The sequence below is a fragment of the Bacillus rossius genome, assembly GCF_032445375.1.
Source record: "Bacillus rossius redtenbacheri isolate Brsri chromosome 4 unlocalized genomic scaffold, Brsri_v3 Brsri_v3_scf4_2, whole genome shotgun sequence".
NCBI lineage: Eukaryota > Metazoa > Arthropoda > Insecta > Phasmatodea > Bacillidae > Bacillus > Bacillus rossius.
In genome coordinates, this window is record NW_026962011.1 from 4274433 (window position 1) to 4297913 (window position 23481).

At 37.9% G+C, this 23481-nt stretch overlaps 1 protein-coding gene across 3 annotated transcripts in view; it reads right to left on the bottom strand.

Moving 5' to 3' along the window:
* Positions 1-23481, bottom strand: part of LOC134542482 (putative inorganic phosphate cotransporter) — a 155779-nt gene that overhangs the window by 74040 nt on the left and 58258 nt on the right. Inside the window, exon 1 of one of the 3 annotated variants that reach the window (XM_063386804.1) lies at positions 17417-17593. The exons of 1 other annotated variant lie outside the window; for it this stretch is intronic. In XM_063386804.1, coding sequence (XP_063242874.1) covers positions 17417-17498 — 82 coding nt within the window. In that variant the 5' untranslated portion in view covers positions 17499-17593. Of the gene's footprint in view, positions 1-17416; positions 18151-23481 lie in introns of those variants that run through there. One more of the 3 variants, XM_063386806.1, reaches the window with a different exon arrangement.

Genomic DNA, 23481 nt, shown 5'->3' on the forward strand with positions numbered 1-23481 from the left:
TATCATTTTGAGCACTGGAAGAAATAAAAACAAAAATATTCTCGACGGATTTTAATCTCTGGTTTTCATTGCTTATTACAACAACAATTTCGGCAATAAAGGTAAATTATTTTTGCATTTTAAAAATCTGATTGCTAGTAGAATTTCAAGTATTTATTCTTTTATTATTAAAAAAGTAGCATCTGTCGGCGAGTGCAGTGATAATAGGTTATGTTAGATATTTGATTACACTTTATTTATATGAAAACTTGTTCATAATTATATTTAAAAGAAAAGTTAATATGGTTTTCATTGCTTATTTCAACAACAATTTCGGCAATAAAGGTTAATTATTCTTACATTTTAAAAATCTGATTACTAGTATAATTTCAAGTATTTATTCTTTTATTATTAAAAAAAGTAGCATCTGTCGGCGAGTGCAGTAATAATAGGATATGTTACAATTGACTAAAGAATTATGGTGATTTATCTAATTTATGATAGATATTTGATTATAGTTTATTTATATGAAAACTTGTTCATAATTATATTTAAACTTTATAGCTGAATGCCAGTTTTTAAAATTAATTACAAGTCATTTACATGTAAACTGTTTCGTCGACTGTTTATAAAGTGAAGTGAAAACTTACTGTGGTTTTCATTGCTTATTACAACAACAATTTCGGCAATAAAGTTTAATTATTCTTGCATTTTAAATATCTGATTACTAGTATAATTACAAGTATTTATTCTTTAATTATCAAAATAAAAATGATTAAACTTTATTCATTAAAGTATGCAATAATTTCATCAATGTGTTGTTATGACGTCACGTTAAACTATCATCCGTAAACCGACTTTACAGACAACCAATTTTTTAGAAGTCGCCACACTGAGAATTACAGCATATATTTAATCATTTAATTCATACATAATTACTAGGTTATTAGATATATCAAATTACATTTTCACTTTGAAAACGCAATAAACAAGCTACTCGGCAAAAGGAAATGTGCATATATGAAGAAAAGCTAATGCTTATACTGAAGTCCAGCCAAAGGTGTGATAATTTTGCCGCACAGAAACATGATATTTAAGATTTACAGAGCCAACTATTGCTCAACTTATCTTCAAGAATAAATGCTATCATACAAACTGCTATGCTAAAATAATCTCATTGATACACAAAGCAGCTTTGTTTACTACTGCAAATGGCTATTGCTTATTGTCACTGTAGCATCTTGTGGTAAAAATATAACACTGAATATGATTTTTCAGCAATGGTAATTATTTATTTCAAAGGCAAATAAAAAAATTTATCAGATTAGCATTAAATTACGCAGTGCTGTTGAACGTATTACAAGAACAGCAGGCCGCACATACATCATGTCTGCCAACATTACACAAGAAGTACGAAAATTAGAGCACGGGCCTTTTAGTCACGTGTAAATTTTGAATTCCCGCGGTAATGTGGTCTGGCATGTACGTCATACGCGATTGACCAATAACAACAAAATAGTGGGATGAAATGACCTGGTTATATAGACCTTGATTGATTACCCAAATATAATCACTAACTTTCTGCCTTTGCCCAAACAAAATTGATTTTAAGAACTCCAATAGTGTAGATATTTTTGTATTCATGAACACTCAAGTATAATTTGGTAGTAGGCATATTATTTCTGAAATATAAAAAATTAAAATTTAAATACGTACAATGTTTTTAATTGCGTGTTTTTAGGATAAAGACAAGTCAAGTCCCGTTAATTAAAAGACATTTTAGAGATATTTTACAAAACATATTGTTCACACTAAATATTTCTTTTCAGTTGACATTAACCAGTTATTCGCAACACAAATATGGGTAGTAAATCTTTCTAAAAGAAAATATATTATAATCATAAATTCATATACAAATGTTTTGTGCACGTCATCTCTCGTGTACAGATAACACTGCTGCCATCTAGCAACGGGTAAATGAGTCAACTGCACGCCCTTAGCGGATACTTTTCCGAATGGATAGTTTTCAGGATTATTATGAGACGTGCAACAGCGGCGAAAACGGGAATGGTAACCATTCAGGCTGAGGGCATTTTTCAGGATTTTTAAAGTAAGTGCATTGTCAAATAAACCAGGAATGGTAACCATTCACACTGCGGGAACTTTTCCGTATTTTTAAATTAAGTGCATTGGCAAGGAAAACCTGAATGGTTACCATTCCGACAGCGGATACTTTTCCGTATTTTGCAGACGAACACGGAAAACTATCCAATTCGGAATGGTAACCATTCACACTGCGGACACTTTTCCGGATTTTTTCTAGCAGCACATTTGCAGTAAAAGCCGGAATGGTAACCATTCATACAGTGGATACTTTTCAGGATTTGCAATTATACGATATTTGCCAGTAAATCCTGAATGGTAACCATTCCGGATTGCTCTGGGCACATGAGGATGTATAATTTACGGAATGGTAACCATTCCGATTGGATACATTTCAGCCCCCCCCCCCCCCCCCTCCACAGCTGTCAACAGCATTCGGGCATTCAAACGCGTGTGTAAGGGCGCGTACACACTGGCGAGCCGAGCGGTGCGCGGACCGCTCGTGAATCACTCGTACATGTTCGCGGTAACAATAAATTTGTTTCAACGAACATACCACAAGGCAGCATTTTGGGGCCGGTTTTATTCAATATTTATATCCATGATATGCCTAAGCCCGCACACCGATCAGTTCAGTTTGGCTGCTACGCGGACGATACGGTATTGTTTAGCAGATCTAGTATTCTAGAACTCGCAGCAGACAGATTGCAAACCGCGTTAAATTCAATAGAACAGTGGTGCACAAAATGGCGAATTAAGGTAAACCCTACTAAATCAGAAGCTATAGTTTTTACGCGTAAACATCTCCCGCCACTCGAAGATAGACCACGACTAACACTTTTCAATGAACAAATTCCTCACAAAAATGTTGTTAAATATTTAGGCGTGCACATGGATAGGAAACTACTATGGCACGATCACATAGAGACGAAAAGAAAAACAGCTTTCACTAGACTCATGACCCTCTACCCCGTCATGAGCAGACGTTTAGGTAGCTCTGTTAAAAACGGAATAATAATTTATAACGCACTAATAAAACCAATAATCACGTATGCAGCGCCGGTGTGGGCAATAGCAGCGGAACCTCACTTAATCAAGCTACAGAGAATTCAGAATAAGAGTATTCGTATTGCGACAGATGCGCCTGTGTATTGCCCAGTAAGGGCTATGCACAGAGAGCTCTAGCTCGAACTTTTAAAACATTATTATTTCCGAACTGCGCAAAAATTCTATGATAAATGTACTATAAGCAGAAACCCATATATTTCATCACTGGGCGAACAAGATCCAGAGTTGCATGGAAAATATAAAATGCCAAATTCAATCTTGGCTCACAGACCTCCGTAGTGTGCTGTGGCTGGCTGAGCGATCGGCCAATCAGTCTCCCGTGAGTTGAAAATTAAATTATAGACATTAATGAAATAATTTGCTAATTCAAAATGGTCCGAAGCACGCAGGTGTAGGTTTGGCTCCCGGGAGTTCCACTGCCTGTGCTGTTAGGGCTGACTCCCTATGTCCGATGGGCATGGCCCGCCTGGCAGGCTTCACCTCCAGTGCCGGTTGTGTTTCTGAAAGACATGGGATTTTGAATTGCAAGCTTGCAACAAATACCAAAATGCGAATAGGTCTTGAGTAGTATAGGAATGTATTTCCGGAAACAGGGTCCAGGGTGAGGAGCGAGGAGCTGACCGAGCTCTGACGTCACGTCCATCTCTGACGTCACGGCGGCCATATTGGATGAGTGTAACGGGACACAGCGTAACGGGACAAGTAGGACATTGACCTTTGACCCTCAAAATCCGCCAAAATTGGGCAAAAATTGCACAAAAATCCTCAAAAATCGCCAAAATTTCCATTTATATGGAAAAAAATTCCGCCAAAAAATCTCAAAAAATTACACATTTCAAAAATCAGGATTTCGAAAATCCTCAAAAGACGTTTTGCCCTAGAAAGAACCCAAATGTCCCCATAGTGGCTTAAATTCCCCACGATCAAGCCGCTCTAACCCGCATGCTGTGGGGAGCTTTGATCGTGACTCTGGCGGCCATCTTGGATGATGACGTCACCGTTGCAATTTCCGTTACGGCCGCCATCTTTAACTTTTTTATATATTATCCATTTTTAATGAAATTTTTTTAAAAATTTATAAAAAAATTCAAATAATAAAATTTTAATAAAAAAATTAAAAAAACAAACATTTACGACACGGAGCTCGGAGTCCTCGGTTCAAACCCGACGAGTGCAAAAAATAAAAATGACGCCCGATCCTTCCCCCGCGGTGGCTGCTGGCATACTGACTCCCACCACTTTTTTTAAAAGCATATATATCGTCACCTAGTATGACGTCATGTCCGCCATCTTGTCTTCGATGCTGGAAGCCATCATCATTGTATCGTCGGCTAGAGTGCGCTGATGACATGTTAGTTTAATTCTTATCTGCTAGAGTGCAATAATCATTTATTATTACTGTGACACCCGCCATCTTGTCATTTGGCCGCCATCTTGAAAATCCGTAATTATTTAGCTAGAATTTCGGGAAAAGTTCCAAAATTCATTAAATAAATCACTCATTAATTTACATATTGATTCGATCGATTTCCGTCCTCGGTTCGATACCCGATCGATGCAATAATGTTTAATTTTATGTAAAAAATAATAATTTCAATAAACCATGTTCAACATTCTTAAAGAGACTCTAAATCATCTACCACCATCATCCTATCAGACATCAAGACCACAATCTTGAAAATCCTTATTTATTATCCGATTTTAATGAAAACAATTCAAAATTCATTAAAAAATTAACTTATTTGAATTCTGTTTGATTAGATCGACCAAGGTCCTTGGTTCGATCCCTTGCCGATACAAAACAACTTTAATTAAAAAAAATACTAAAAAAGTGTTAGGTTTGAGAAAATAAAAAAACCACAAGTTCTTTTAAAAAAAATTATTACATAAATTCAATACACTACTACAAGTAAAAAAAAAACACTGACAAATTACTAAAGCCTTATGGATTCCTCGATTCGAACAGTCTTCTTATTGTACGGACTAAGCCTTTTACATGACTTTAAATGTCTATCCGATCCGGTCATCACCGCAGCCAGAGACGGACTGAAGTTCATATCACTTATATAGTCTCATTAGCCGGTACAACACATGAGTCAAATCAATAGCCATGTTCATTATACGTCTCGGAGCATTTTTTATAATGACGATGTAAGCTATCGAGACGTGAAAAAAGGAAAAACAATAGGAAGCACCGTCAACGAAAAGGCAGCACATTTGGAAGCACCGACAACGAAAAGATAGCACCGCCATCGAAAAGGCAGCACATTCGGAAGCACCGACTACGAAAAGCAGCACATTTGGAGGCACCGTCAACGAAAAGGCGGCACATTTGGAAGCACCGCCATCGAAATGGCAGCACATTTGGAAGCACCGCCATCGAAAAGGCAGCACATTCGGAAGCACCGACTACGAAAAGCAGCACATTTGGAGGCACCGTCAACGAAAAGGCGGCACATTTGGAAGCACCGCCATCGAAATGGCAGCACATTTGGAAGCACCGACTACGAAAAGGCAGCACATTTGGAAGCACCGACAACGAAAAGGCAGCACATTTGGAAGCACCGACAACGAAAAGGCAGCACATTTGGCAGCACCGACAACGAAAAGGCAGCACAATTGGCAGCACCGACAACGAAAAGGCAGCACATTTGGAAGCACCGACAACGAAAAGGCAGCACATTTGGAAGCACCGACTACGAAAAGGCAGCACATTTGGAAGCACCGACAACGAAAAGACAGCACATTTGGAAGCACCGACTACGAAAAGGCAGCACATTTGGAAGCACCGTCAACGTAAAGGCAGCACATTTGGAAGCACCGACAACGAAAAGACAGCACATTTGGAAGCACCGACTATGAAAAGGCAGCACATTTGGAAGCACCGACTACGAAAAGGCAGCACATTTGGAAGCACCGACAACGAAAAGGCAGCACATTTGGAAGCACCGACAACGAAAAGGCAGCACATTTGGAAGCACCGACTACGAAAAGGCAGCACATTTGGAAGCACCGACAACGAAAAGACAGCACATTTGGAAGCACCGACAACGAAAAGACAGCACATTTGGCAGCACCGACAACGAAAAGGCAGCACATTTGGAAGCACCGACAACGAAAAGGCAGCACATTTGGAAGCACCGACTACGAAAAGGCAGCACATTTGGAAGCACCGACAACGAAAAGACAGCACATTTGGAAGCACCGACAACGAAAAGACAGCACATTTGGCAGCACCGACAACGAAAAGGCAGCACATTTGGAAGCACCGACTACGAAAAGGCAGCACATTTGGAAGCACCACCATCGAAATGGCAGCACATTTGGAAGCACCGACTACGAAAAGGCAGCACATTTGGAAGCACCGACAACGAAAAGGCAGCACATTTGGAAGCACCGACAACGAAAAGGCAGCACTACCATCGAATGAGGAAGCACATTTTGGAAGCACCATCGAATAAGGAAGCACATTTGGAAGCTCCATCGAATAAGGAAGCACATTTGGAAGCTCCATCAACAAAAAAGGCAAAAAGGAAGCACAAGTTGCGAGATCTAAGTCTTAATTAGAAATCAGAATACAAGAAATAAAAACATTAAATTTTATAATTTAAATTATTTATTTTATTTCTTTACATTATACAAAAGCAAGTAAATCAAGCCATTATTGTATGTAGCCAGCTTTCCTTAGTTCCTTGAGTATGAAGGATATTTCTTTGATGCACGAATAGTTTCCTGCACAAAGCCAACCATGTAGAATTCTTAGCCGGTCAACCAATATGTTTGGATCTTTCCATGATGTGTAATCAATCTCTTCTACCACCATCTTCCTTGCACGTTTATAATAAATATTATGATCTCTGGTGTCTTCCTTTTTACCACCAACCTCAGGGTAACTTTCATTTTTGAGACGGTGATCATCACAAGCTTGATCAGATTTATTTAATATATCACGTCGTTTCCATCGTTTCGGTCTCAGGACACCACCACATTCTTCGATCTTGTCAGCTTTAGGTGCTTCATCATAGTCTATGTCTTTGTCAACAGCCTCAGAGTCACTGTAACAATCACCGTAGAAGGAATCGTCTTCACCCAATTTACCGTAAGAACTCGATGTTGATGATGTTGAAGTGTCTTCATCGTCTTCATGCTTCCTTTTTAGGAGTACATCATTTCTACAAAGTAGGAAAGATCTACTTGAATTCGGCTGGAATATATTCTCACTTTTCACTTTAAGGATTCTTCCACTGTCTTCATTCTTCCATAAATCATCAACCTCCTTCAATTTAAGTTCTTTGTCGAGATCGGAAGAGCCAGGAAAATTATTGTCGTAATGAAGATCACTCTTCCTTAGTCTAGTAGATTCATCGTTGTCCTCTAGCTTGTACGCAGGCTTGGCGTTACAAGTTCTACCATGTCTTTTTAAGCTCTCTCTCCGCGTAAACGACTTGCTACATTGAACACATCTTATCATATTGCGTAGTGGATTTTTAACACAGTCATTCTTCTCGTGTTGTCTTTTATTCTTTCTCAAGATAAACTCTTTGCTGCAAAACTCACACCTATGTTCTTTCGATACAGCGTCAGATCCTAAATCGAAATTCATATTAGTTACCGAGACTAATGCCAGATGCAAACTAAGAGTTTTAAATTAATAACCATTACTTAAATACAATTTTTTAAATATTTCGTCAGCGAGAGTTAATTTATCTTATGCAAATGTACTTGCTGCAACTAGTTCCGCTTTTCAACATCAGATGACGTCACGTATTGCTTGCAGGTAAATAATATTTATTTCTTTTATTCAGGATGCGGGATGCTCACTATCGATCGCATAAGAAGGATAGCTACGATAGTCTCCAAGGAGAAGGAAGTTCGTGCTTCCTGCTATTGCTTCTCAGATTTCTCACGGTCCGCCATCTTGGATTGCGACGTCACGGTGGCCATAATGGATGAGTGTGACCTTGAACTTTGACCGAAACCGCAGGAATGATCGCAAGCACATGGATTAACCATCAAAATATTAACAAGAATAATCGGGAGCACACGGAGAAAACCACCATAATATTGACAAAAATAATCAGAAGCACACGGAGAAAAACGGCACAAGTTTTCTTTGATACCATAAAATTTCAGGGGAAAAAAATATTTAAAAATAAAAATAAATTTAAAAAAAAATAAAAAATAAAATAAAAAAATACATAAAAATATTCTGGCTTGTACTAGAACTCTATCTTTGTTCAACAATGAGAAGTTCACAAGCTAGCAGAATATAATTATGTATTTATTTAGGGTTTTCTTTTTTGATGGTGCTTTCAAATGTGCTACATTTTTTGTTGATGGTGCTTCTATTTTTTTAATGTTGTTTTGACTCTAGTATTTTAGTAAATTGTTCTTGATTTGACTAGCGTATTATTCAAACCAGTTAGTGTATATAAACGAATCCTAGACAGCAGGACGCTCAGTTTGTTACTGACGTCGACGGTGTACGGATCACCTAGTTTGTTTCTTCTGGTGCATAAGTCGTGTAATTGCCTGTTCTTGAGACTTCTATGGCATCTTTACCGACTTTAACGTCGATCTCGATGGAGGATGTACTATCGACTACGGGAACCATGACGTCAGCACCGACGATGTTCGAGCAGATCCCGTTGGCAACGCCTCTGACAACACTGGAGGAGACTTCGATATGTGCTGTTCCACCATCAGCTGAAGTTTCATCAGCATTGAATACTTCAATTAATGAAGAGCGTACTTCGCATCAGTGCAAATACTGTGGCGCATCATTTACTATCACCTCAAATGCTCGCAGACATGAAAGAAGCCGTTGTTATACTAATGTACAAAGAATACACTTTCAGTGCAATAAGTGCAATAAACTAATTTCACGTCTCGATAGCTTACATCGTCATTATAAAAAATGCTCCGAGACGTATAATGAACATGGCTATTGATTTGAATCATGTGTTGTACCGGCTAATGAGACTATATAAGTGATATGAACTTCAGTCCGTCTCTGGCTGCGGTGATGACCGGATCGGATAGACATTTAAAGTCATGTAAAAGGCTTAGTCCGTACAATAAGAAGACTGTTTGAATTGAGGAATCCATAAGGCTTTAGTAATTTGTCAGTGTTTTTTTTTTGTACTTGTAGTAGTGTATTGAATTTATGTAATAAAATTTTTTTAAAAGAACTTGTGGTGTTTTTATTTTCTCAAACCTAAATCTTTTTAGTATTTTTTTAAATTAAAGTTGTTTTGTATCGGCCAGGGATCGAACCAAGGACGTTTGTCGATCTAATCAAACAGAATTCAAATAAGTTAATTTTTTAATGAATTTTGAATTGTTTTCATTAAAATCGGATAATAAATAAGGATTTTCAAGATGGTGGTCTTGATGTCTGATAGGATGATGGTGGTAGAGGATTTAGAGTCTCTTTAAGAATGTTGAACATGGTTTATTGAAATTATTATTTTTTACATAAAATTAAACATTATTGCATCGATCGGGTATCGAACCGAGGACGGGAATCGATCGAATCAATATGTAAATTAATGAGTGATTTATTTAATGAATTTTGGAACTTTTCCCGAAATTCTAGCTAAATAATTACGGATTTTCAAGATGGCGGCCAAATGACAAGATGGCGGGTGTCACAGTAATAATAAATGATTATTGCACTCTAGCAGATAAGAATTAAACTAACATGTCATCAGCGCACTCTAGCCGACGATACAATGATGATGGCTTCCAGCATCGAAGACAAGATGGCGGACATGACATCATACTAGGTGACGATATATATTCTTTGAAATAAGTGGTGGGAGTCAGTATGTCAGCAGCCACCGCGGGGGAAGGATCGGTCGTCATTTTTATTTTTTGCACTCGTCGGGTTTGAACCGAGGACTCCTAGCTCCGTGTCGTAAATGTTTGTTTTTTAAATATTTTTTATTAAAATTTTATTATTTGAATTTTTTATAAATTTTAAAAAAAATTTCATTAAAATCGGATAATAAATAAAAAAAAGTTAAAGATGGCGGCCGTAAAAGAAATTGCAACGGTGACGTCATCATCCAAGATGGCCACCAGGGTCACGATCAAAGCTCCCCACAGCATGCGGCTTAGAGCGGCTTGACCATGGGGAATTTAAGCCACTATGGGGACATTTGGGTTCTTTCTAGGGCAAAACGTCTTTTGAGGATTTTTAAATCCTGATTTTTGAAATGTGGAATTTTTTGAGATTTTTTGGCGAAATTTTTTTCCACATAAATGGACATTTTGGCGATTTTTGAGGATTTTTGGGCAATTTTTGCCCAATTTTAGCGAATTTTGAGGGTCAAATGTCAAGGTCAAACTTTTCCCGTTACGCGGTGTCCTGTTACACTCATCCAAGATGGCCGCCGTGACGTCAGAGATGGATGTGACGTCAGAGCTCGGTCAGCTCCTCGCTCCTCACCCTGGACCCTGTTTCCGGAAATACATTCCTATACTACTGTCTTGACTTAATTCACCTGTAACTTTATACACCGACAGTTCCTCTATATTTAACTAGTAGTATAGTAGTAGATATTAGAGATTTGTAAATTAGTAATAAGTCCTAGATACTAAGTAAGAGTCATACAAAATATATTTATTTGTAAAATAATAATAAAAAAACTAAAAAATAATAATAAAATAAATAATAATAAAAATAATATTTATAGTTATTATTTTAGTTATAATAAGCACTGCACGTCCACCCCTGAGTTGGGTTTTTGCATATTTCGTAACGAAATGCCTGGTTGTAAGTCATTTATCTGTCTTCTGTCTTAGTTTCTTAGTTTTTTAGGCGCTGACTGGCGGCGGAGTGAGTTGTCAGTGCAACCACTCACCACCAGGGGCGCTTGCGTCCCTGGTCACTAAATCCAGTACTGGACAATTAGCAGAGCGGACCACAAGTCCAAGTGCCCAACCCCCGCATGGTAGACTCTTTTCTACTCTGTCCAACACTTCATCCAGACCATCCTCTGTCTCCTGTAAATTCCTAACGTAATGCATGCCAATTTGCATCCCGCATGAATGTGCCCAGGGTTTTCCCTGTGTCTATGCAGGTTTTACCTGGGCCCAACCTATCTCTAGTTATAGTCTAGATTTAAGAGTGAGGGGAGTTAGTCATGGTGCCAATCGCTGCCATGGCTGGCCAATCCCCTCCTAGCACATGATGCATGCGACCCTCTCCCTGCATGGCTAATCCCAGCATGACTAGGCGTATAGGCTTCGGCCTGAGACGCACCTAGGTCCCTCCCTAACCCGGACCCCTCCAAAATACACTTAGTTTTAGTTAGGTTAGGAAAAAAAAAACTAACATACCACGATCCATCGGACAAGCGAACCAACGACGAACGGATGAGTCTACTTTTAGCGGTGGCAGCGGTCATGTCCTCTCACGAGGAAAATGTAGCTTTGTTGGTAATGGGTGGTGCGGCCTTAGTTATAGCTGGTTTGATGGTTAAGAAAAATAAACGCCGCCGTTGGTGGCAGACAGAGTTTTACAAAAAAACGTCTTGGCGGAGAACTGATGTTGGATTTAAAGACACAAAGTATGAGTGGTCTGTATAAAAATTTTGTGAGGATGTCACCTACAGATTTTGAAGAGCTACTTAATAAAATAGGACACCGCATTTCTAAGCGTGAAACACAAATGCGCTCTCCTATATCGGCTCAGGACAGGTGAGGTCACTATTAATGCCGTTTATGATTACATGTGTTTAAGTGGTTAAATTCAAATGCAACCTTTAGTGAAATGTTCTATGTTCCAGGTTTGCCTTAACACTTCGCCTCGCCACAAGAGATACTTATACAAGAATGCAATCTCTTAAGACTGCTCATCTGTCCACTGTGACATATTTAACACCGACTATAGGCAAAATGTCCAGTACAGGTTCGCAGGCACTGCCGAACAGACAAACTTGCCACAAACGCGTCCACACTAGCACTGCGAATCCCTTTGTGTTCGTCGAAAAAACCGACGTGAGCTGTGCACGAGCGGTTCGTACAGCGCTCGGCTCTCGCTCAGAGAACCGTATACACTAGCGAGCACGTGGTACACGAGAGGTCCGCGTACCGCTCGGCTCGCCAGTGTGTACGCGCCCCAAAAGGACACCAGCGGAAACGCGGCTTTCAAGCAACCGCGACCGCGTGAATAAAATAGGCTAGTAGAAGATTGTGAACAGATTCGCAGTAAAATATCACTAAGGTATTTGCGATGTTCTAAAATTGTTAAAATATAAGTAATTACCTTACGCAAAGAGAAATCAGCCTCTCTTCTCCCTCCCTTTTTTTTTTCTCACTACTCTTTCACACCAGATAGCCAGGTATGGTACTTCTTTAAATTTAAACAAAATTGGTTTCGGGAACATTTCTCTACCGCAAATGGTTCCGTACCCGCAAGACATTTAGGTTTCATTATTAGTCTGCTGCTTTAACAATGCACGGAAACGTAACAAATTATAAACTATGAGATTGAATTTGCGAAAAATTAAATTGAAAAAAAAGTTGAAATACGAGAACAAAACACGGTCAGAATTTACATATAATTAAAATAAACCACGAAGTAATGATAAGTATAACAAGAGATGTTCTTGTACTTGAAACAATTTTTAACGTAGTTAAAGCGTAAACAAACATGGCTACCGCTGTGGCTTACATTGGTCGCACGGAGTAAGCTGGGCATTGCCGAGCTAATCCGCACTCTTGCGCGTTCGCATGCGTACCATTGTAGATGGTCCGTTCCGTGAGATCCAACTCAGTTTACGTGATCAGATTTCGCTTCCGTGTCATTGTAAAACGGGCCTTAATACCACGGACGTATTAATCCACGAATTGGGTGTATAGTCTAAAGATAGAACGCTCTGGTTAGCAATCAATTGATTGAGAAAACAAACCGTAGCAGTATACAGGCAAATTCTTGAAGTTAATTTAACAGATTGAAAAGAACTCGCAACGATACTTGCGCCAGGTATTGGCGTTAAACTTCAATGCATAATTTGACAAAGATTACAGACACCCACTCCCAATCTTCTTACCTCCATGGTTAGTACCACAAATTAAAGATCAACCTGAGTGTCTGGAAATTATTTGATGTCAGCTCGGGAGCAACATAATCTTCCCCTTACCATCTTTTAAAATTCTTCATATGTGGAGGATGTTGTGAGACGAAGCGCGAGGCAAATTACTTGATGACTTCCTCAGATGCCAACTGTAATGATTCAGCACGGGAAGTGTCATGTGAATGAGTTTTTTTTCTTCCCCCGTAATTCTTAAGATACCATCTTCACTATTGTGTTCTACCTTCCCACGGCCTTGCTCAGAAGCGCAGCAGTCATTGTTACTGGGCTGCTTTTTTAAATTTAACTTAGAAGCATTGTTGCTCACGGAATGACCAAACAGTTGACGGAAGTTTATTTTAACATCTCGCTTGACCTTGACATAACTAACCTTGGGGCAGTAGGGATGTACGTAACAGAACACAGGGCTAGAGTTGAGTTTAGAGTTACTCGCCTGCGAATTCACTCGTTGCTTAGGTATTGTTCTATTTGAATTCGAACGAAGATAATAAAAACAAAACAAAAAAAGGCCAGAAATATACATGATTCTAGAAGAACAAAAAAGCTAATAAACGAGTTTCACTTGCCCTAAACAATCGACATTCGCTGATCTAGTAACGTTACGCTCACAAATGCAAGGGGTTTTTTTCGCCTGAGAGTAGTTAATAAACTCGCTTAACGTAATTGAGGCTTAACAAAAAGTTTTCAGTCAAATCATTTTAAATTCTTATAACGCGTAGTTTTTAATTGTATTAGTTTGATTTTATTATTTAACCAAAAATTAAATTTAAATTACAATTAGCCTCGTCCTTCAGCTGTTTTATTTTTTGGCCAATGAAAACTGGGCGATGGGAAATTGGTATATTTAGATCAAATTTAAAGCTCACTCGCTGGATCGCATCGAGCACTGTACAACTAAGCACACAGATCTGTAGCTTGTAAACCCACCCATTGTGTTCAAGGCTTTGCAAGTCACGGTCAATTATTACCGATTTTATGTCTGTAACTGATACCAGTAAGTAGCCAATGTAATTTTTTTTTTCATAGAATACGAAAATTATTTATTTTAAGTAAAATAATTTTAAATGTATTTATAAAAAAAGCTATTAATATATAGTTTATTAATTTTAATACGCGAGCATTTTGCAGATAACTTCATAAAGTAGCTTCGATATAAAATAAACATTTATGTTGCGAAGTTTTGAAATATCTATAACTTTGATGTTAATTATTGCCAATATTTAAATAGTATAGATAGTATAGTCTTAACAATAATATCATGATTACTTGTAGGTAAATCAAATTTAAATAATCCTAATTAATCGGTACTGTAAAGGAAGATGTTACGTTTTGTTAAAACACGTTAGATAAAAATTATTTTCAATAGTTTGTGTTTTTTCCCCCAAGAAACCCCGAAAAGGGGAAAAAAAATGAACTCACTTAACTTATTTTGTCAGCTTACTCAGTACTTAATATGTTAAATTTTGAAGCCTAACCTCATTGGTAGGCATGAGTAAGTGTAAACAAATTATCTGCTTACGTAAAAATTTTACAATGTCCACAGGTCGCAGGCGTGTCTCGAAATGGAAGGAGGAAGGGTGGTGGTTAGGTCCGCGGTGGCGAGCCCGAATTTTTTTTTTTTCATTTATTTTAGGAAGTAATTTTATGTTTACTTAAATTAGTGTGTTGATCTTTCTTCCATCAAAAGTGGTACGAAACTTTTTTAGGTTCAGTATTTGAAACCACGAATTTTTAAATATTCCAAGGCCAATCCCTGACTTTATTTAATGACACGATTTGCTACTGATAACGTATTTACTTACTTACGCCCCTCCCGAAAAGTGTTTCTGGAACCGCTCTTTGCATATCGTTGACGGATCACCGGTAGCAATCAAGTATGCAGTTTTGAAAACGTGTGACGCATTGTATCATAGTTAACGCTGCATGTGTTTTGTCCTTCCTCGTCGCTGCTGCTTCTTCAGATGGATCAACAGCCGGGTTTCACTAGATTTGGTTAGAACCAAGGATATTCTTCCACCAGCTACTTTATAGTCCGACTGAGCGTTGTCATTATGCAGTGGCGGACACAGAGATGGATGAGGTAGTACGGGGGGGGGGGGGATAAATCCCTTTAAAGTTAAGAGAAAATATGCGAGATCTCTGTGGTTATTTTTGGATGATGCAAGGTGAGCTTTTACAACACCTGGAATCACAAACAACGAAGGCAGTGAGTGAGTGATGCATGAGGAGAATGATAATGTAACTGTAAAAAAAACAAAAAAAAAAAAACTTGTTGACGTAAGTTTATTATACAATTTTTTCTTCTTCAAATTTTCAAATCCCCTCCCGAAATAAATTCCTGTATCCGCCACTGGCATTAGGTAAATATAACGCAAAATACTTAAATACGTTTTGATGTGCAACTTCTTAAATCTCGTTATTCGGCATTTGATAGGAGTAATTTCGTGAATGGAACGAAGTCGCGTGGGACGGAAATGTATAACCACGGTGCTGCCATCTGTTTAGGATGGTGCTAACCAAAGTTCACAAATCCAAAGAAAAACGTTTTACAGTATTACCTGTTTAATTAATTTTAACAAAGATGGGAAGTATTTTAATGACAGTCATTGTCGAAAATAAGGTCCATAGCCGGGGTTTATTATTTTTTTTTTTAAGTGCTTCTTTCGTTTTTTATCGGTGCCGTTTCATTATATAGTTTAACCGTTCGCTCTGCAAAGCGGATAATACGACAGTCGACGTAGCTGCTCCGGCAACTAATTCTAGCGGCTATGTGCGATTCGAGTCCAGAAATGTACTAGAAAACACTATTTGCGTATATGTATTACTCTTAGCATTATTTCAAAGGATTCTGGGTAAAATTTCGTGTCCGAATTTCGTATTATTATAAATATATTTGCAAGATTAGAACAAGAATTTGATCATTACCGAGGGTAGATGTTACACATTTTGGTGAGTACTGAAAGACTCACACTTCGTTATTTCTGTGCCAGAAAGTTTCTCGGGCGAGAGTAGCAAGGTAGGTTTATTTATATCTTTTTAAAATTGGTTGTTTGTTTTAAAATTACACTTATTAGATATAAATGATGAGAGTCATACCACTGTGGCATTAATAAAGCCAGGCCCCGATTTACAAACTGGCCAACCAGACATTTGCCCAAGCGCATGTTTGAGGGGCGGGAGTTTTTGAGTTGAAAAATAAAAAAAAACGGTAATTGTTTGATTTTTAAAAACACAAATTCAAAGGGAAATTTTTGTTTATCCAAACTGTTGCAGTGCGCTTAAAACTATTAGGAATTTAATCAAATGTTTTAAAAATATATTTAAAACTCTTAACAATTTACAGGATATTATAGCTCATGTTTTATTACAATAGTTATAACAGCCGTATAAAACTGCAACAACCATTTATTAAATTTAAATAAGAAAAAAAGAAAACTGCTTACATATTTGAAAAACCTTATTATTTAGTAGCATAATCGGCTGTTTTAAAACTGATTTTAAATAAGCTTGAATTGGTAAAACTTAGTGATGTTTGGGGGAACTTTAAAAGGAAGGGGGACTGCTAAAGATTCTCCAGAGCGCCTGAAATCGGAGTCTGAACCTGAATAATACACTAATGTTCCACATTGAAGCTATATAAACGAAATTCAAGCCTAATTAAATGCAACACCCGGTTTGACTCCTTCATGAGCAACAATTTTGATACGCAGTTGGTTCGGAACCTGTGTGCATAACCTACTTCGTACGTATACGCAGACGCGCATTCTCTAGGATATAGAAGCTATTAACATCTATATGACGTCAGTTGTTAAGAAAATAACTTTTTGGTAGAGTTTTAAACAAGTTCAATCACTATGTTTAATTATAAGTATAGTTTTTTTTAAGGTTACACAGCAATAGTTTTATTTAACGGCATTCTGTTTATACAGAATAACATTTACTAGTCCGTATGTTAGTTACTGTTTATCACTTTTTTTAACCACAGATACCGAAAACACAGCCTAACACAACGGTCACCGTGGTAGTGGCATCTAGCGGTGAAAGTGTAAAGTCATGACGGTCCACGGCTACCAACAACGCCTGGAGGACACGCGAGCGCGCGAGGCCAGTGTCCGCGTCGCAGTTAAGGTAAAACGAGGCTGGCTGCGGACGTGTGTACTCACATGCGGCGCGGACCTTGGACGCCTTGCCGTGGGTCGCTTCATCGAGCAGGCAGGCCGTTTCCTCGTCTTCAGTGGCAGGCATGACGGGCTCCGCCGCAGGTAAACTGGCAGTCGCCGCGCGCGGCCACGTCGACACTGTATAACGCGCGGGTGGCAGCCCTGCGTAGGTTGCCCCCTCTTGCCGTCCCTCCCTTCCTTCGATTGGCCGCGTCGCTACCGCGGATCAACAGCTGGGCGCGGTTACACTGGTCGAATACAGCTTGTACTCTCTAGCTCAGCGGCAGTAGCGGCCCTAGGCTATTTATTTATACGGAACACTAATATTTATAAGAGGGGCCTTAACAGGGTGGCCTAGGTGAGGAATTTGGGGGGTGAGGGCATAGCGATATATGGAATAATCTTCAAGAGATAAAGATTGTGTGGGTTCGGGGCCCCTCCCTTAAGGAAAATATGAAGAAAAAAAAAGGTATTTAAAAGAACATTTTTAAAGCCATACTGAAACTTTGAATTCCGAAAATGATTTTATAACGTATCTTATAAATTTCCGATATCCCTTTTCCCTGTTAAATTACATATGGGTTGATTTTATAAATTCCAACTATCAAATTCCGGTTAAGTTACTTCATTACATGAGAGGATATGAATTTAAAAGGTGAAATCGTTAAAACTCAAACCGGGTCGTTAAAGCGCGCTTAGACTGCGCGGAGTCAGCTGTTTCACCGGTACGCCGACAGTCAATCCAGAGCTCGCGATAAGACGGAATGACGTCGGAGTCCCGATAGGCCTCTTGTCCACCTGACCGCTTATCGCCGAGTTGATAGTTTCCCTGCACTGAACTTTGTAAAGAACTGATACTGTCCACTGAACCATCAATTACATTGCGCAAGCTTTACTTAGTTACTCTTGGTGGGGAGTAAGAAAAATAACGTGTGATGCGTGACATTAGCTCAGCAAGTATCCGTCACATAAGGGTGATTTACTGGATTTCACGCAAACAGTATGTTTTATTCTCGAATAACTTTTTTGTTGTTTGTATTAATTTTATTTAAAATTAGATTAAATAAGTAAGAAAAATGCGCGTATTTTTAAAAAGATTTCACACTTCCAACTGTTTATCGAGACTTCGACGATTATTAAAAAAAAAAAAAAGTAATGCGAACGAGTGCCGAGAAAAGAGGACCAATGTAAATAAAGCTTAACTTATGCAGATTAAGAGCCACTTGCATCCAGGTAAGTCAAATCTAAGCTACAACTTTGCAGATTAATAGTCCTTTGCCTCAAGTCACGACTATACAAGTCGGCATTATCTTTAGCATTTCCAATGAAGCAGCTTGCAAAGTTCTTAAACAGTATGTGAGCCAATACGTATCATTGCGCCTTAGTTCTGCTTCAGTGAAGGCAATCAAAACCCTGTTTGTAAACAAGCGCTTAGAAAATTGGGGTGTTCGAGAAAAGTGAAAAAAAAAGATGTTGGGGGGGAGGGGGGAAGTAATTTGAAGTGTGCAGTCCCTCCTCTGCACTAAAATATATTTCTATATTACAGACGCATGTAAATTCTCACGTTTGGTTAAAAAAAAAAAAAAAAATCAAAACCTCAAGTATAGCCTATGTAAGGAAAACTGAAAATGTATTCATCCTAAGTCAAATGCCCGAATATTCCGCGTTCGTAAAATCTTTTTTGGTGTGTAACATCCTCTGTAGTATACGACATTTGGTAGGAGTAATTTCGCGAGTGGAACGAAGTCGTATAGAACGTAAATAAGCTTACCAGACAAAAACTTAGTTACCCTAGTGCGCGCGCACAGCTGGATCGTTAAGCCTGTACAGATGGCGCAGCGAACGAGTTCGGTGTTCAACCGCATGTGCACTGCCTCTACGTGAGTGTAAGGCAGTAGCGCTCAGTGAGACACTGATGTTTCAAGCAGACAGTGTTAGAGTAAGGATGTGACGGAGTGGCAAAAAGGGGGCAATCGTGTTTGGCCGTGCCTTTGGCCGTGCGGTGCGTGAAGTTGCTGGAATGGTGTGAAAATTCTAAAAAAAAAAAAAAAAAAAAAAAAGTTAATTGTTATACAGTGGAGTGTATGTTTCCGCACGTCTTGGCGATAGTAGCTAAAATGAAAGGTTGTTTGATTTAAGTTTTCCAAGATTCGTGAAAACGTATGATTTCTCGTAAAAAAGGGTATTTATTTGTTATGTATTCCGACTGCGGATATGCACGAGCGAGCGGCGTGTTTCCGATATGTTCGGGGGCCCGATCGGGTGTCTGTGACTCATGGGCTCACCCACTTGCAGAAGGCTAGACACAAAGCAAGGAAGATAAAGAGTGGCATCTGAATGCTATAACCATATATTAGGAAAGGATACAGATAATCATTAGAGGTCATAACGACTGAAGTTAAGCTGTTCGGAAGAAAATTAGATCAAAATATTACTGGTTAATATGTATACATAATTATATATAATAAATCTTCATAATACAAATGTAATGATATGAGTAGACATTTTACTCTTATTTAACCTACGGTACAAGTACAGCTGATACATTTGTAAACAAACGGCCGCCATATTGGTACGTGTAGTACACTGTAATCCCTTTCCCCAATTGGCGTCTTTAATCGGAACCTTATGCTCCATCTGTATATGTTCCCTATCTATAGCTATAACTATTTTTTTTTTTTTAAGGCCGAGAACTGTGTGGAATTTCGAGGTAACATAACCTGATAATCGTTAACTTTTTGAAAATAAATGTTGACAACATTGGCTTTTTTATGTTCGTAAATTGTTGACAATATTAACCACATTATGTTAAATATTACTTATTTTTCAATAAGTAACAACCAAAATACTATGTAAAAATGCTTTATATTTTGTTCCAGACATTAAAAACTGCATAGCCGCAAATTCTGAATGCTTAAAATCAGAACCCCAGTTTCTAATGCAATATATATATATATATATATATATATATATATATATATATATATATAAATATATATATATATATATATATATATATATATATATAAATATATAATTATATATATATAAATATATATAAACACACACGATCAAAGCACACACAATATTTTGTTTTGCAGTCATGCTTATTTCATTGCTACCAAAATAATTTAACATTGGCAAAAATTATTTGAACGTATAATATTTTGCCAGTATAATCAATACGCCACTCTCTTTAATACACCATTCCAAAATTTCTGAACTAAGAATGTTAGCATATATATACATAATATATATAAAATTTTTATGTTATTGTGTTGACGAAATTACTATGTTTTCCTCACATTGAAAACTTAATTTTTGATGTTTGGCGTTTCTCAACTACACCTTTTTTTTGTGGCCATATTTCGCGTACGCGGTTGCGTGCCCCTGAGGTTGGCTACACTGGGGACTTGGCCTGCCCACCGCTGTCAGCTGTCGGGCTGGCGGCGGAGGGAGGCGGGGCTTGTCTTGCGCTAGCCCGGGGCGACGGCGGCTAGACGACCCTGAGGGAACCAACTGCCGCGCTCGGGCCAACAGAGGAAGAGGAAGTAGAACGGCGTGGCCGGGTAATCAGAGCGGACCCAGCCTCACGCCAGCTGCGAATTATCGCCCGCCGAAGCACGGCCGGGGGAGGACGGAGGGTCTTGAACTTCGCAAGCAACGCAAAGAGCGTTAAGGCGATTGGTGCATGGAAAATATTACGACAAAACTAATTTAACTGTACATAATTATTTTTGATGCTTCTTTTAAGACATAATATACCTAGGATATTTTTAATAAACTTTTTTTACTGAGTTATGTCATTTTAAATGCATTTATTTTTATTCCAAGCCAGAATTATTTAGAAAACACATAATTATGTTAAACTTAAGTATAGTTCAAGAAACGAGTGTACGAATAGGTTTCTGCACCTATAAAAGTAAGAAAAAAATTTTTCATCGTCAAAATTACTGTTTAATATTGACAATTTAAAGAATAAATTTAAATGAAAATTAAAACATAATTGGCAGAACACTATTGAGTTATGTATATATTTTCATATCCTTTTGTTTTTGATACGATCCGACTCAAAACACGCCCTCTGGAGTGACAGTTCTAGTGCTGCGTGAAAAACTCTCGCCGCCGGGAAGAATGTCCCCGCGACGTGGCGCTGAGGGCGGCGCTTGTCCGAACCAGGTAGTCTGGCGGAGCTCCGGCCGGCTGATCGCAGCCTGCGGGTGGGGACGGGGAAGAATGGGGTGTATAGGGAGGAAGAGAGAGGAGGCCGAAGAAACGAAGGGTCTGTCAAGGTCGCGCTCATGGAGCTAATATACAGTAATACATCTGGAGAGGACAAGGGAAGGCCAGCAGAGGATGCGAGGTGAAGCCGGGTATCGGCGTTTGTTCCCTGCTTCCTACGCTGGAAGAAAACGAACACGAGCCAAACTTGCCTCGCGCGGCCGAAAAATCCTCCAAACTAAACTCGCAACAGCTCCGAAACTATCAAAACAATCAAACTGAAAATTTTACTGGAGTATCTGTAAACATTTTTCCCCACATCGCTTTAATATTTTTTTTCGAAACATGAATGCTTTCATTTTTAAAAATTAAATACCTATTTACTGCCAAAAATTTTTGTGAATACGCAGAGTAAATTACAACATCGAGGAAAAATTTTTGTTTGCAATTATAAGTAGGGGACACCAGCGTATGAAATAAGGAAGAAGCCTCAATTTTTTTTATATAACCCTTTTGACGCATTCAACCCCATACTTTTATTTTTACAGAGAGTTGAAGTGGGAATAATGTTTCAGTGGGTAACACTACCTACATATGTCTTCGGAACGCACTTCTTTTTGTTATTATACGTCTCAAAATTTATAATTTCATACACAACGTTTATAAAAACGAATTCTTACTTACCTCATTTAATCTATTACAAACCTCTTGTAATATACGTGTATTAGTAGAAGAACCAACGTAACATGCAAACCTTAGGTAAACACTGGTAGAGAATTGTTTGGAATAACTGTAATGCTATGAATATACTGACAATGTAAGAAACTTTCAATTTTATTAATTGTCTGCATAAGAATTAATAATTTAAAAAAAAATCATAGATAGGCCTTTATAGACTGAAAACCTTTCACGTAGTTTCAAGTCGCGTACATAAAAGTTTTTTAATATATATAATTACCAAATATTGTTGAATATATTAAACATTTTTATACATGTTACAACACACATATAATAACAAACCTATATAGCATATAAAAAGACAAACGCCAATTTTTAGCATTTTGTATTTCTTTTCTCTGTGTGAATAAAATAACAGTTCTTAACGTAGTTTCTAATACTGTACTATATTTCTAAAAAAAATTACGAAAACCCCTGACATCGTCACCATAACAATGATAAATTTGCAAAATAATTAATGCACATCTTTTAATGCTACGAAGCACACTCTTAAGAGAAATGTTTTAAACTTATGTTGGGATGTAACTAATATCTTAAAAGCTTTGTGAAACCGTTACTTTGAGGGAAACCTTAATATACCGAACACCATACCATCCTTTAATCGAGTACGATTTTCGCTTCTTAAGACCCATTTGTCTTCAAAATGCACTGTACTGTGTAAGTAATAAATCAGTCTTAAAATCAGTTAATTATTTTGTCTTCCTATTTCGTATTCTAATTGAGATAAATATCAGATAAGCATGTGTTACTTGTATCACGACATCAAGGTATTATTTATCAGTAATTAATATTTCATTTTATTTTTTTGTTAACTAATGTGCATAGGGCAGTGCACTAGACATCACTACCTGTGTGTAGTGTTGCTTTACACTTTTTAACGCATTAGAGTTTACATAAAATGATAAATCCAAAATTTCGTTTAAAAGTATAAATATCAGCGATCAATTTAATTAATGTCCAGTATAACTCAGTCAGTAAAACATTCGGAAATATGTATAGGACCTGTTAACCTAAATATTTGTTAACAGTTTAACTGAACTAAGATGTGTTAGAGTGGTTTTTTCTCTCTACGTATATTAGAGGTATGGGACATCAACATACGCATCTGT